Source organism: Hippichthys cyanospilos, chromosome 20 (assembly GCF_059441005.1).
Source record: "Hippichthys cyanospilos isolate Australia breed blue-spotted pipefish chromosome 20, RoL_Hcya_1.0, whole genome shotgun sequence".
In the NCBI taxonomy this organism is placed as follows: domain Eukaryota; kingdom Metazoa; phylum Chordata; class Actinopteri; order Syngnathiformes; family Syngnathidae; genus Hippichthys; species Hippichthys cyanospilos.
The window spans coordinates 12,640,252-12,653,988 of NC_142388.1; the positions used below are offsets into that span (position 1 = coordinate 12,640,252).

Below are 13,737 nucleotides of genomic sequence, written 5' to 3' on the forward strand. Positions count from 1 at the left end.
AATCTGAGACTATGGTCCTCAGTTGGAAATGGGTGGAATGCCCTGGGAATGCCCATGTCCTGAGGTCCTGTCTCTCGTGGAGAATTTCAGGTATCTTGGGATCTTCTTCAAGCGTGAGGGTGGGATGGAACAGGAGATTGACAGGTGGATCGGTACAGCATAATGTGGACTCTGTACTCATTAGTCGTTGTAAAGAAAGAGCTGACCCGAAAGGCAAAGCTCATTGTTTATCGATCTACATTGCTGCCCCCGCCGGTGGTCAACAGCTGTGGGTCATGACCGAAAGAACGAGGTCCCAGATGCAAATGGCCGAAATGAGTTTCCTCCACAGGAGGTCCAGGTTCTTCCTCAGAGGTAAGGTCTATCTGGGAGGGACTCAGCAACGAGCCGCTGCTCCTCTGCGTTGAGAAGAGCCAGTTGAGTTAGTTCGGGCATCTGGTTAGGATTTCTCCTGGACTCCTCCCGGGTGAGGTGTTCCAAGTATGTCCGACCGAGAGGAGACGACCAGCGACAACCTAGGACATGCTGGAGGGACGATGTCTCTTGGCTGGCCTGGGGATCCTCCCAGAGGGGCTGTAGAGAGGGACGTCTGGCTTCCCTGCTAAGGCTATTGCCCCCGTGACCCTACCCCAGATAAGTGGAAGATGATGGACGGATGGAAAAAACTCAGTATTCTGCATCGCAAAGTGAAAAAACGTAAGTCAGCTATGCTGTAACCCGGGATCCACTATATATATATATATATATATATATATATATATATATATATATATATATATATATATATATATATATATATATTAAAGGAATATAAGAGTTTGAGCTTAAAGTAGTTCATTAGATGTTGCTACATTCTGTGTATGAGAGTGTGAGACTGTAAAGTGAACAAACAATATGGGGTGCACGGGAGTGTAAGAATGGAATGTTTCAGAGCAAGCGGTGCTAGTCGCGGGGATGAGATGACCTTGGCACCTGGTGAAAAACAACTTTGAGGAAAACTACAACCGGGAGGAGTAAGCAAGCAATTCTGCAGGGGAAGAAAGACCAATGAGAGCAAGCTAAAGTTAACAACAGTATACACATAGCCAATAAAATAATGCCAGGATGCCTTTGTTGATGTGCCATTTGCATATTGTGTAGTATAACTCATTGCTGGGCAACTCGGATGAGAGTACGTCTGCTGGTGGCAACAGCGGCGTACAGGGCTGTATTGAGAGGGACCCGAGACCCAGGTGCTTGTATTAGATCTGCGTGTTAGGAATAAATCCACTAGTGTGTGAAAATGCCGGCTTCCTGATACCTTTCTATTGCAGAACGAGCGCGCAAATTGTTGGATGAGTGGCAGTTGGGTAAGGTCACAAATTGGAGTCAGATTACCAACTTGAGTTTATGTTGATTTAGAAATAAAATTCCAACAATATATATATATATATATATATATATATATATATATATATATATATATATATATATATATATATATATATATATATATATATATATATATATATATATATATATATATATGTATGTATGTATATGAACGTAAGTAACTGTAATAACAGTAAACTAACTAAGCTTTTCAAGGTGTGGACTTTCCACAAGCATAAAATATTTGTCATGTTCCAGGTCATTCATCATCAGTTCAGCTTTATTGTAATATCAGTGCTCTCAATTTAAACATTTTCTTACAAGTACAAGTACAGTGATAAATTACAAGTAAGTGACAAATTCATCCACGGTATGGTTACATCTTCAGTGTTAGTACTTTTTTACCAGTAGCTTTGTCCTTTTATGAGCATTGCAAATACTTCTTGTTGAAATGATGTATTTTGATTAAAATGGAGTTTGTGGTCTCAAGTCAGGAAAGCCCAAAGCCATTTGCTGTCCAAATAGGTAAAAAATAAAATAACAGAGTCGGTGTTAATGCTGGTAACTGTAAGTACTATACTGTGTACATCTGAACACTGGGCTCACAGTCAATGTGAGACACTTGGAGATTGCATCTGCCTATTCTCACACACACACCACTGTATAGAGAGGAATCACTTGAAGGACACCTGAAAATAAGCAGATGCTAATGAAGTAACTATTGGTCAACATGAATCCATCACATTCAAACAAATGATAAATAGGGGTCAGAATAAAGAATAAAGTTCAGATTTCTTCTGTATGCTTTTCCTGGCAATTTTGTAGTCACATCACTAAACTCAATTAAATGGCATACACACCTGCATGACACTGCTCCTCCCCTCTTCACACAGACACCTTCATTCAAATACCTGGTTCTCTTTGTTTGATGGGTACCTCAGACTTGATCAAATGTGTCAAATCTGTTGATATAAATTAATTCACTGAAATCTTGCACACCATATATTAAATATGAATAGTACTGTAAAATAATGGATATTTGGGGTTATCACCATTGAAGTCAGCAAAAATAATGAGGTCATTGTTTTTAATGAAGCTCCTCTTGTGGAGTTGCTTGTGAGATATAAAGGTGCTCCAGCCTCTTTCTGCACCCCGGTAACATTTGCAATCAGCATCCCACACTGCACCCGAAGCAGCAGTTGGTTTGCTCCAGCCGTCATCTACATCGACAAAAGATGAATTAGTAATGAAGGGTGAATGAACAATTATTATCATTAATTTATTCAATACCAAAGACATACCGTATTTTCAGCACCATAAGGCGCACTGGATTGTAAGGCGCAACTTCAACGAATGGCCTATTTTAGAACGGTTCTATGTAGGGTGAACCGCATTATAAGGCGAACCGCATTATAAGGCGCATAGAATAGAAGCTAAAGTAGTGACTGGTGTTGTATTATGCATCCACTGATGGAGCTGAAGGGAATGTCAAAAATACAATCACATAACTTTTGTCAAAGTTTTCAATGAGAAATGAAGAATAAAGATGATTCGTCGAAAGTGCTAACAGAAGAATGGGGAATAAAAAAAACCTTCCGATTACATTAAAAGACTGTTTGGGTAAATGACAAGACCAATAGAGGTTAAGAGAATATAACTATGATTCAAATCAATATTAAACATACATTTTGGAATAAAATTGCACCTAAAAACATTAAAATATATTGTTTTGTTGAATTAAAAACTGCTTCTGGATTTATTTTATAAAATTGCACTTTCTTTTTACAAAGACACATGTTTTTGTTGTTGTTTTTTTTTGCGCCTTGTCCTGATATGAATTGCTTCAAATTTGGACCACATAGCACATAGCCTATCAAAATTTCAGACTGGGTGTTGCAAAAATTTTACGGGGAAAAAAAATACATTTATAACTGAAAGTCAGTGGTAAAAAAAAAAAAAAAAGAATAATTTACATGCCGATTAAAGGCTTTTATTTTTTTTGTCTCCTCCAAAATGAAAACTTGCAGTTCTTTCACTATGCAAGAGTATAATGAAAATAGGTCATTTGAGTGACACTAAGCAATTTCAGACAAAAGGAGAAAATGAGCTATTTTGTGAAAAGATACATTTTCTGCACATTTTTTTAGTAGCTTCTGAAACATCTAAACAGTCCTGCCCTTTGATAAAACAAACAAAAACTGTGAAAATGTTTTGATAACAAAATAATACGTTTTGTGTATGTATATTACTTACTGCATTACAACGGTGCTCAATTAGCATAAATTAAGAGGAGCCACGAGTGTCATCTATCCATTTATAAACAACAACAACAAAACCTACTTGATAAGAATTCTTGTCACTGGCACACAGCCTAAGTCTTTTACATGACAAAAAATGTCATCCATGGAACTGATAGAGTTAAGAAGTGCACCTCCTTTGACATCTAGATCGAGTTTGTGCACCCAACTCTTTGGTTAACTCATTTCATCATTTTGTGAAATAAACCGCCCCACAAAACAACCCAACGGTAGGAAGAGGGGGAGTGGAGTTCAAAATGACCAAATTTCCTGGATTGATTTGTCATTTATTCTTTTGACTCAACTTTTGGGGTTGAATTTTAGTAAACGGGGTGTACTTATGTTGTGCTTTCTTTTCCATACGGTGCTCAAAGCACTTTACAATTGCTCATTCATCTGTTCGTTTTTTTCTAATTCAGGTTAGTGTGTTTATCCGCCAAGCCCCTGAAGTGAAGAGTCCTTCGTACTTTTTATAAAAACCACATATGACTGTGAATGTACATTACCGTATTTTCCGGAGTACAGAGCGCATCGGTATATAGCCGCAGCAGTAAAAATTGAACAAAAAAACATCTTTGGCCACGGATAAGCCCAACTGGACTATAAGACGTAGCTATATGGTGGTAATATGAAACTTAAATTTCCTTTATATATGTTTTTAATTGTCTACCAACTGCAACATCCTCTCTTTAACAGACTAAACATGCCTGCATATTTAGACCCAGCATTATATATATAGATAATGGGTGGATGGATATTACCAACAGAATACTCCAGAGTTAAATAGCAGTTCAAACTCAAAATCAATACTTCAATAGCATTCTGTCTCCCGTTGTTTAATTGATAGATTATTTTAGTGAACATTGCATACACTGCAAATAAATAATATATGCAATCAAAAATTTATAAATACAATCATATATACTGTATACCTTATATCAAATTTACATGTCACAAACTTTTAACACAAGATCTTATTCAATTTAGACCTTTTTAAAAATATTTTTAATAATAAATTTTCAAACTCTTATTGAGCACAGCCATTGATTCACATCTTTTCAGTTCTATTTTATAGTTGTTCAATTAACTGACCTTGAACATACATTTGCTTGACCGGTGGGAAAAACCAGGAGATAAACTGCACTGGACCTTAAGCCGCAGGGCTCAAATCACGATGAAAAAATTGCGGCTTATTGTCCAAAAAATATGGTATATGTCAGTGAGCTTTACCTGTGGTAAAACTCCTTGAAGAGGACATCCTCATTTTAACATCAGGATCCTGGTCCATGGTAACAAGTGTAACTTGTCTGTTCTGGGCCGGCCACTGCATCACGACATCATTTTCACCACTGCACAAGTGGAAGAACAGACCCACGTAGTCCGGGTAGTCATGGTCTTTTCCATTTGGGTAAACATTGATGCCAAACGAGTAGCCCTCAGAGTTGTAAAAGCATGGACTTTTTACTGGACTTCCAGGTGGGGTGCTGGAAAGAAGTCCAGAAATGTTGTGGACTTGCCAGACAGCAGTGGGGCAAACAGCCTCACTGAGAGTGATGTCATCAAGAAAGATGGCACCAGAGGAACTGGGTGAGCCTGTGATTCCTTGGAAAATATAGCGAAATTTTTTGGACATCTTGAGTGTTACATGGCTTATTTTCCAGGCATCGCTTCCATCACCTAAAAAGAAAAATCATTTCATTCATCATCTCAGCTGGCATAGTCAAAGTTAATCAAATACAATACCTATGATGGTGTGGATTTTCCTGACACTGCGAACAGTTCCGGTTCCGTCATCTATCCGGACCCAAATCACTAGTTTGTCTCCTGCTGCTCCTGACATCTTGTAGAAGAACTGCAAGCACTGCTCATTTCTCTTGGGATAGAGGATGCGAGACTCCAGTAAGGCGCTGTTTGCAGCAATTCCAGTAGAAGTGTCAAACTTCATGAAGTAGCCAGAATCTTCACCAAAAAAAACATTTTGAAAGCTGCATTTTAATCGATACATGAGCTATTGTAAAAAACCTGTTTTTTTGTTGTTGTTTTTTTTTTTTTACCTCTGCACCGGCCTGCAAGTGTCTGATCTGTATCATCGGGAGTGCTCAACGTCTGCACCCAGTCTGAGTTGTCTTCCTCATTTTGGATCATTCCACAGATGTTGTTCAGTTCAAAGGAACACTGGTCCAGAAGAGTGTGTGTGTTTGCTGTTATGAGACATGTCAAAACAAGAGGATCTCAAATGAAAAATGTTCATTTGGATGGACAGCCTCGATTGTTAGATGAAACCGCAGTATTATTGTTCATACATATATCAAGTTTATTTATATAGCACTGAATCACCAAAGTCTCTTCACAGGTGAAAAAGTCATACAGAGACTTCTTTTCAACATAAATACACAACAGCATCCCCTGAACAAAGCTGCTGGAAAGGGAAGGAAAAACTCAAAATCCCAATTGAGGAAAATGAGAAACTTTCATAAGGGCCAACAAGTGGGATGAGCCCCCTTACCGGCTCATCAGGTTGAAGTGGATGCTGAGTGTACAAAATACAAACAAAGATGGATAAACGCAATGTGTCATATTAAGCAGAAAGCATACAATGCAAAAATGTCTTGACAACAGGCAAAGCAGATTAATTGTGATCAATTAACAACAGTCAGAGTTAAAGTACTGCTCATTTTACTTCTGAAAAGTGTTGGGTCCCTGGGACTCGCAATACTAAAAAACTATGGGTCCTGACAGAAATGTTTGGAGTCCCAAAAATTTTGCAGTAAAAAGGACAAAGTAAGGCCACGGTTCAAATTTGAGCAAAAACCAACAAAAGTTATTAACAAATGCCAAAGTAAAACATTAAAATAGAATGAACTTACATGTAGCATCATCTTCTTCATAACGCAACCACTGAGATAACAATTCATTTTGGTAGAAAAGTTTGCATTTTACTTTGAGTGTTGATTTGTTTACTTTGTCACTGATACTAAAAAAAAAACAATGCAATTTACTTTGTGCCTAAAGATAACACTTTTTTTTTTACAAGGCATTTTAGAAGGGGGGTTCAAAACTTTCAAACAAAACATTAAAACACCCCAGTTATCATCAGTTGCATCTCACTTTTCTGCTTTTTAGGTTTTGCGTTTTACTAAAAGTGTATACAGTACATATATATATATATATATATATATATATATATATATATATATATATATATATATATATATATATATATATATATATATATATATATATATATATATATATATATGTATTAACAGCATTGTAACATGATTCCGATTTCTTCAGACTTCTTTGTACTACCATACTTTGTATACTGTTGCTTAATGCCTATACTACATCCAGGGGATCACCTGATTCTTATCTTTTCAAATGTTTATCAGATGACACTCACCACAGCTGTACATGTGATTTAGCCTCGTGATATCCGCTGCACTGAAGTCCAGGCGCTGACCGATGACCTCGTTAAAAAACGGAATAGCGGTGGTGATTGTAGGGATACTCTCATTCTTGTTGAAGGAAAATGGCCTGTAGTGCATGATGGACTCATAATCATATGGCGTGTTCAGATCAGTGATGAAGTCATCATCATACTTATTGAAATTATGCTCCTTTCCTGTGAAAACGTGACATGGATCATATATTTTGCCTGTTGTGGCTCAAGGGGTGTCGAGAGAACAACATTCACTGTAAACTTGCAACATCACTTGATTTTAAAGCTTATTTTTCATTCATACTAAAAACCATAGTCTTTACCTTCTTCAATCTGGTCCCACCAGATCTTGACATAGTCGTCTCTGTCCGAGCGTGACTGTTCATGGTAAAAGCCAAGAGCGTGCAGGAGCTCATGCTCAACAATAGCTTTAGTGTCACACCGGGCCCCGATGGACACATTCTGTCCCGTTTTAAAATCTCCGACATAGGACCAGCATCTAAATTGAGATTAGGAGAAAATCCCCCACAAGGTTCTGAGTGTGACATAAGAGTTGGCCACATCAACATGTCTTATAATTGAATAATGAGATGCGTGATCCATAAGGTTATAGTTTACCCAGAGAGCTTAGTGAAGGTGATATAGCTTTCCTCTCCTTCATAGGGCTTAAAGTCCACACAGGATCTTAAACGGTATTCCTCAAAAGCCTGGAGTATTACCCCTTTGGCATTCAACTCTGCAACAACAGCAATCATGGTATTAATATTGTTTTAGATCAGATAAAACGTCATTCACCGTCCTAGCTCGACCTACCGAGTGAATCTGTTAAAATGTAAGGTATGGGAAACGTCCATCTTCTTGTTTGATCAAGAATTGCGTTCCTGCTGGGCTGCAATGCACAAAGCAACAACTTGAGATATGTCTATTTTCATTGACGTGATTTCAACGTCAGACGTATGGACTCACATGACCGGCGATGTCACCCTCAAAAAGATGCTTCAAGTCTAAAAATGTTACGTCAGTTACCAAAGCTCGCATTTGCAGACATTTTAAACAGCTGGGAACTCTTACCTTTATTGATGTCTGGGATGTCGCCCCTTAGTTCACCACCATCTGCATTTTCAACTGTATAACAAAAACATATATTGATCAAAAGCGGAGGTGGGCAAGTTACATTTTTTTGTTGGTCTGACACTCCTCAGAGCCCTGCCCCATTTCCGTCAATATCGGTCCGTCATTTTTTCAATCCATACAAAATTGTAATCGTCAATGTATTATTATGCCCAAGCTTCCGCCACCACAAGAGGGCGACATTTGACTTTTTTCTTCTGGTCCGTCCCTCGTTAAGCGCTGGTGTACTTTTCTGTCTGCACTCATACTAATTCTTTTTTTCTGTTTTTCTGCTTACACTTCAATTTAACACCATGTCTGTGGTTCTACCGTTACACTGCAATGTAAACATAGCACAGTAATAAAAGCCTAACACGAAAACAAAGCTAGTTATGGAGTTTAATCCTAGACTATAACACACCATCATGTTTAGTATCCCATATATGAGGGAATACAGGGGATGAGAGTGCAATTAGCAATCATGTCTTTTGGATGGCATTATTATGCTTAACATGATACTCAAATTGTGGATGTCGGTTTTCATTTCCTGCCATACAATTTTAGAAGATGGTTACATTAACATTTGTCTAAATTGCATCTGTCGCATAAGCTACAAGTAAAACAAAGTATTGCTGGGTGTGCAACATCTTAATTTAGGGAATTAAAAATCTTCTATCTTGCATTTCCTGGCCAAGAGCCAATCAGAGAAAGAATGCAAATTTGTTCTGTATTCTATGGTTACCTGAAAGAGTGACCGCATTACAGTAGACACACATCCCAGAATGCTCTTATTAGCAAGAAATCTGAAACCAGGATTAAGAAAGGTGGCAACTACAAATAAATCTCTCGTAAAGTCAACTGTGTTATGGCAGTCAATGACAAGTAGTGAAATGAACCAACCCAGTTAGTTCACTCAACTGAACATATTTGTCCACTGCTAGGTGGCTAAAGTGACTATTGTCACATTGACTGCAGGCTGCTTGCAGTTTGCTATAGATGCAACAATATAGCAGATAAACATCCAAGTCAGTTGAATTATATTTCAGTAAGCAAAAGACCTATAGACATCTGACAGACATATGACATAATGTCTATCTCGACGATTGCAACGATGGATGAAAATTGCAATTCTGAAATTTTAACGCGGTATTTTTCATCATTCGTCGGTCTCTCAGCAAAATGGGCGTCCGTCAGCGACAAAGTCCGTCAGTGCTGATGGAGTGCCCACTTCTGATCAAAAATGATATGCAACAGACAACAACATCTGCCTACCTGTATCTGTTGGAGCAGTTTGCACCTAGTATAAAATAAAACACTTAATTTCAAAACAAATAATTTCCTGATTGCAGCTCAATTTGAGATAAATCTACCTCCAAAACTGCCAAAATGACAACCAATGACCCAATCTTCATCCAGGTGTCTCCGAAACACATGTTGTTCTCCGCACAGTATTTGGTTTTGTGAAGCTAGAGTAAGGATACACTTAAAGAAAGCAGTTCAGGAGGAGCTTTGCTCTCTTTTAATGGCGCTTAATGAGTAACCTCTGCGTCACACAGCCTATCAGTCTCAAGTATTGTTGTTGATGGTGTACATCATATGATCTGATCTTAACATTCGTGTTAAGATTACCGCATTTTTCTGACTGGTATATAAGCCGCATCAGCAAAAAAAAAAAAAAAAACTGTCACAGATAAGGCACACTGGACTAAAAGCCGCAAGTCATATCGTCAGATATTTACACAGAAAGATGGTATATGAGTTTTATACCTTTATTTTCATTTTTGGTTCATTTTTTAAATGTTTTTTTTATTGAATGCTTACAGCAACATTGTTAATGAATAAACATATTGCACATAATTCATATCACACACACACATAAAGTATCTATCTACAGTATCTCTCTCTCTCTCTCTCTCTCTCTCTCTCTCTCTCTCTCTATATATATATATATATATATATATATATACAGTGGACCCCCCATGTTTCAACGTCCCTGGCTTATAATTTTTCATGTTGCGACCTGGAATACTGAGTTTTTGTCAGAGAAATCTCAGAAAAGAAGACTAGGACAAGCCTAGCTGCTTAAACAGCAAAAAGAGTAACTCAGACCAGCCAAGATTGACTTTTCTACGCCGGCGCAGGGAAAAAAGCTTGAGCAAATGTAACTCGTGGGTCTTCCAACGCCAGTTTTCCACTTGCCCAGCCGTTCCCCCCGGCTTTTATTGAATAGAAGCATAGCAGATTACAAGACACAACAAAAGAGCCAGCCGGGCGCCACCGGCAGCTGGGCCAAGGTCCCGGCTCACACTTTCGTGCGTCAACAGTTCTATCTAAGGACAGGGTCAAGATGAACTAGGATTGCATAAATGGGTAACAATGAACTAAGAACATAATGATAACAACCTAATATATGATTCCCTTCACAGTTTTTAAATCCCCTTTTTATGACATCTTTCCAGATTTGCAACGGTCATGACCGTAGGGGCTTAGCTGTATCATGTTGTTTCGTCACCATCTGCAGGCGTTTTTAGGTAATTACACTTATTTTCAGTTGCCGTCCTTGCAACGCATCACTACAATTCTGCTATTGGTCGGCGTCTCCTCACGGAGATGGTGGTCTGCTAATTGTTCGGACTCACTTGTTTCAAAATGGTGAAACAGTAAAGCTTTGTTCAATTGTGAGTGGTTTCAAAACCGTATTTATAGTGCATTTTATTTCTTAATTCAAAGTTGAATTAGTTCGCCATGGGTCCCAAGGTTGCAAGGGATATTAAATAGAGAAGCATGAAGATGATTTATATGGAAACGTTGCTAGAGATAACCCTTATTTATCATGAGTGGGGAGAGGATCCAAGAGCACGCACAGGCTGGTAAGTGCTGATAAGGTTTGTTTATTGCTCGGCAGAGGACTGCAGGTTGGCAGGATGACGACAGTATGGAAACTTTGGTGGTGGTCCGCGATCAAGCCTGGTTGAGGCACGAGCAAGCCTAGTTGAGGCACGGGTAGGCAGACGTGGGCGGCAGGCGGGCAGAGGAGGACGGGAGGCAGGCGGGAGGTCAGAAACTTACTAGGACGATGCACGTGTGGACAGACGGGGGCAACAGGCAGGCGGGAGGTCAAGGACAGTCCTGGTCGGTACACGTGTCGACTGGCAGAGAAGAGTGCTGGAAGGCTTGGCCTGTGTGTGTGTGTGTGTGTGTTTGTGCGTGTGTACACACACTCATGCACACGCACACACACTGGAATTGTATCAAAGAACAAGAATCTGAACTGCAATTGTACAAATAAAGAAAGGAAAAAGCTGGGTCAAAGGTCACTTTGAGTTGATATTGTAATGTAGTGAGATAATTTTACCAGTGGATTTCAATATTTCTTTGATCTATTTTCCGCACTGGTCATCCTCAGTCCATTTGGTGTGACCTATCAGGTCAAAATGCTAGTAATGTCTACATTACAATTTTTGTTTCTCTCTCTTTCCTGGCACATTGAACCAGTTGTATGATTAACCCTATACAGTACATGTTTTTGTATTAGGGTGTGCAAACAAACACCCCACTTGACTAAACATATATGAAAACCACAGGTGATCAACACAGTGTTAATCGTGTATATAAGAATTGGACAATTACATTTTAAATAAACCACGTACAACATACTAAAATTTGCAGTTTATCGGAAACCATTCCTCAGGCACTAAAAAAGACTGCTTGAAAATCTTTAAAATGTATGTGGCATACCCCATAAAATGCCATTGCCAATGCCTAAAATCCCACTTGTCCAATGACCAAATTGAATCTGACATCCACAATTCCCGAGTCTTGATTTTTTTCTGACGTTCGAAAATTTTCATTGCAGTCAATAAAGCTAGCACGGATTTATAAATGGCTATAGACCGCTCTAGGAGGGCGCTATTGAGCACATGACGAGGTGGCCGAGTGGTTAAGGCGATGGACTGCTAATCCATTGTGCTCTGCACGCGTGGGTTCGAATCCCATCCTCGTCGAGTCATTTTTGTTTCTCGAATTAACCTGCGTTTGTTTGGGAACGCCACCGAACCAACATAGTTATTTATTTATTTTGATTTATTCATACATGAATGCATACATTATAATTTACTACTGGTCAATATCCATCCAGAATATGCAGCGTCATGCAAGGGATCATTTATCCAAAAGTTGGTTTATTGTTATAGGTGAACGCATTGCTGTGGAACATCTGGCACAGACCAACAGAGATCTTTGAAGGCAGCAGAAACACATTGCTGGAATTTTGCCAGACGCCTTAGTGGGGGACCATCAAAACAAATGACCAGAAATGACAAAACTACACACAGAAATATTGTACCTTAAACACTTTTTGGTTTGACAGCTGTTTGACTGCAAACTGAATGACTTGAGTCTTGCAATATCATTAATTGGTCTGTGGCGTCATCTGCTGGACTGCCAGTAACTATCTAAAAAAAAAAAAAATCCCCCAGTTTGAGCAGGGTTACTTAATCATATATTGCGTGCCTTCTTTCTTCTCATGCTTCTGGCTCGCGGACTGCTTTTCTTTAAAAACCTCGCATAATCGAATCCGAAAGTGGACTTCACCGACTCAAATTTAATTTATTAGTTGTATTGATGGAATACATTTCATTCTGCAAATTATAATACTTTAAACAAAGAACTACGAGATTAAAATATTACAAAAATGATAAACTACTACAGCAGTAAAAATCCATAAATCAAAAAAATTAATATATATATATATATATATATATATATATATATATATATATATATATATATATATATATATATATATGTGTGTGTGTGTGTGTGTGTGTGTGTGTGTGTGTATAATAACTAAAATTACAATAATTGAAAACCAATTTAAAGACAATAAATTTGTTGTGTTTTCATCTGTATTCCAAGTCACACAGCTTTACAAAAACGTGACTTCAGTGGTTACAAATATCATGTCCAATGAAAACACATGGTTTGTGTCATTAAAATGGCAAAATTATGCTACTTTTAGACGTAATTTTTCATCGTATATCAAATAACAGTTACAATTTGGGGGGTGAGGGAGGTGGGGTGGAAAGGGACAAGTGCGAGGCAATGTAGGTGCGCATGGACGCAAATTCTGAGAATAATGTTGCACCAATAAAATGATTTGAAGTTTCGTTGCCTTTTTTTTGTTTTTGTTTTGGACACAGCTCAAAATGAATTTGCGGTAAAGCCCTTAAAGTCATCATAACTATCCGTGGGAATTAGCTCCTCACACTTAACTCCCAGACATCCACTCCTTCCTGCTCATACATTTTTACTCACATCTTTGATACTCTTCCACGGGTAGTCATCTTCAGACCCGTCCGATTGGTTTGAAATGGAGGTCTTCTGAGACGATTTGCTTTACCCAAGTGACGAATGTGGTAAGATCAGAGCTTGGATGGCTTGCTCTTGGCTGTGTTTCTCCCCCTACCTGCTGACATCCACGTGTGCCATGCCATTTTTGTCTTGAACGGACAAGTC

The 13,737-nt window shown here is 38.5% G+C and overlaps 1 protein-coding gene and 1 non-coding gene across 2 annotated transcripts; one reads left to right on the forward strand and one right to left on the reverse strand.

The window, feature by feature from the left end:
• Positions 1-227: 227 nt before the first annotated feature.
• mep1a.2 (meprin A, alpha (PABA peptide hydrolase), tandem duplicate 2) lies at positions 228-9,653 on the reverse strand. Its single transcript, XM_088403970.1, is given in 16 exon segments — positions 228-398; positions 1,952-2,060; positions 2,232-2,295; positions 2,298-2,333; positions 2,424-2,591; positions 4,899-5,345; positions 5,412-5,627; positions 5,723-5,869; positions 7,072-7,293; positions 7,434-7,609; positions 7,729-7,846; positions 7,924-7,999; positions 8,077-8,114; positions 8,182-8,235; positions 9,493-9,517; positions 9,591-9,653. Coding segments are annotated over 16 exon segments (2,130 nt in total).
• A 2,489-nt stretch (positions 9,654-12,142) lies between these two features.
• On the forward strand, positions 12,143-12,224 carry trnas-gcu (transfer RNA serine (anticodon GCU)). Its single transcript has one exon. It is a non-coding gene; the product is annotated as a tRNA-Ser (tRNA).
• Positions 12,225-13,737: the final 1,513 nt, after the last annotated feature.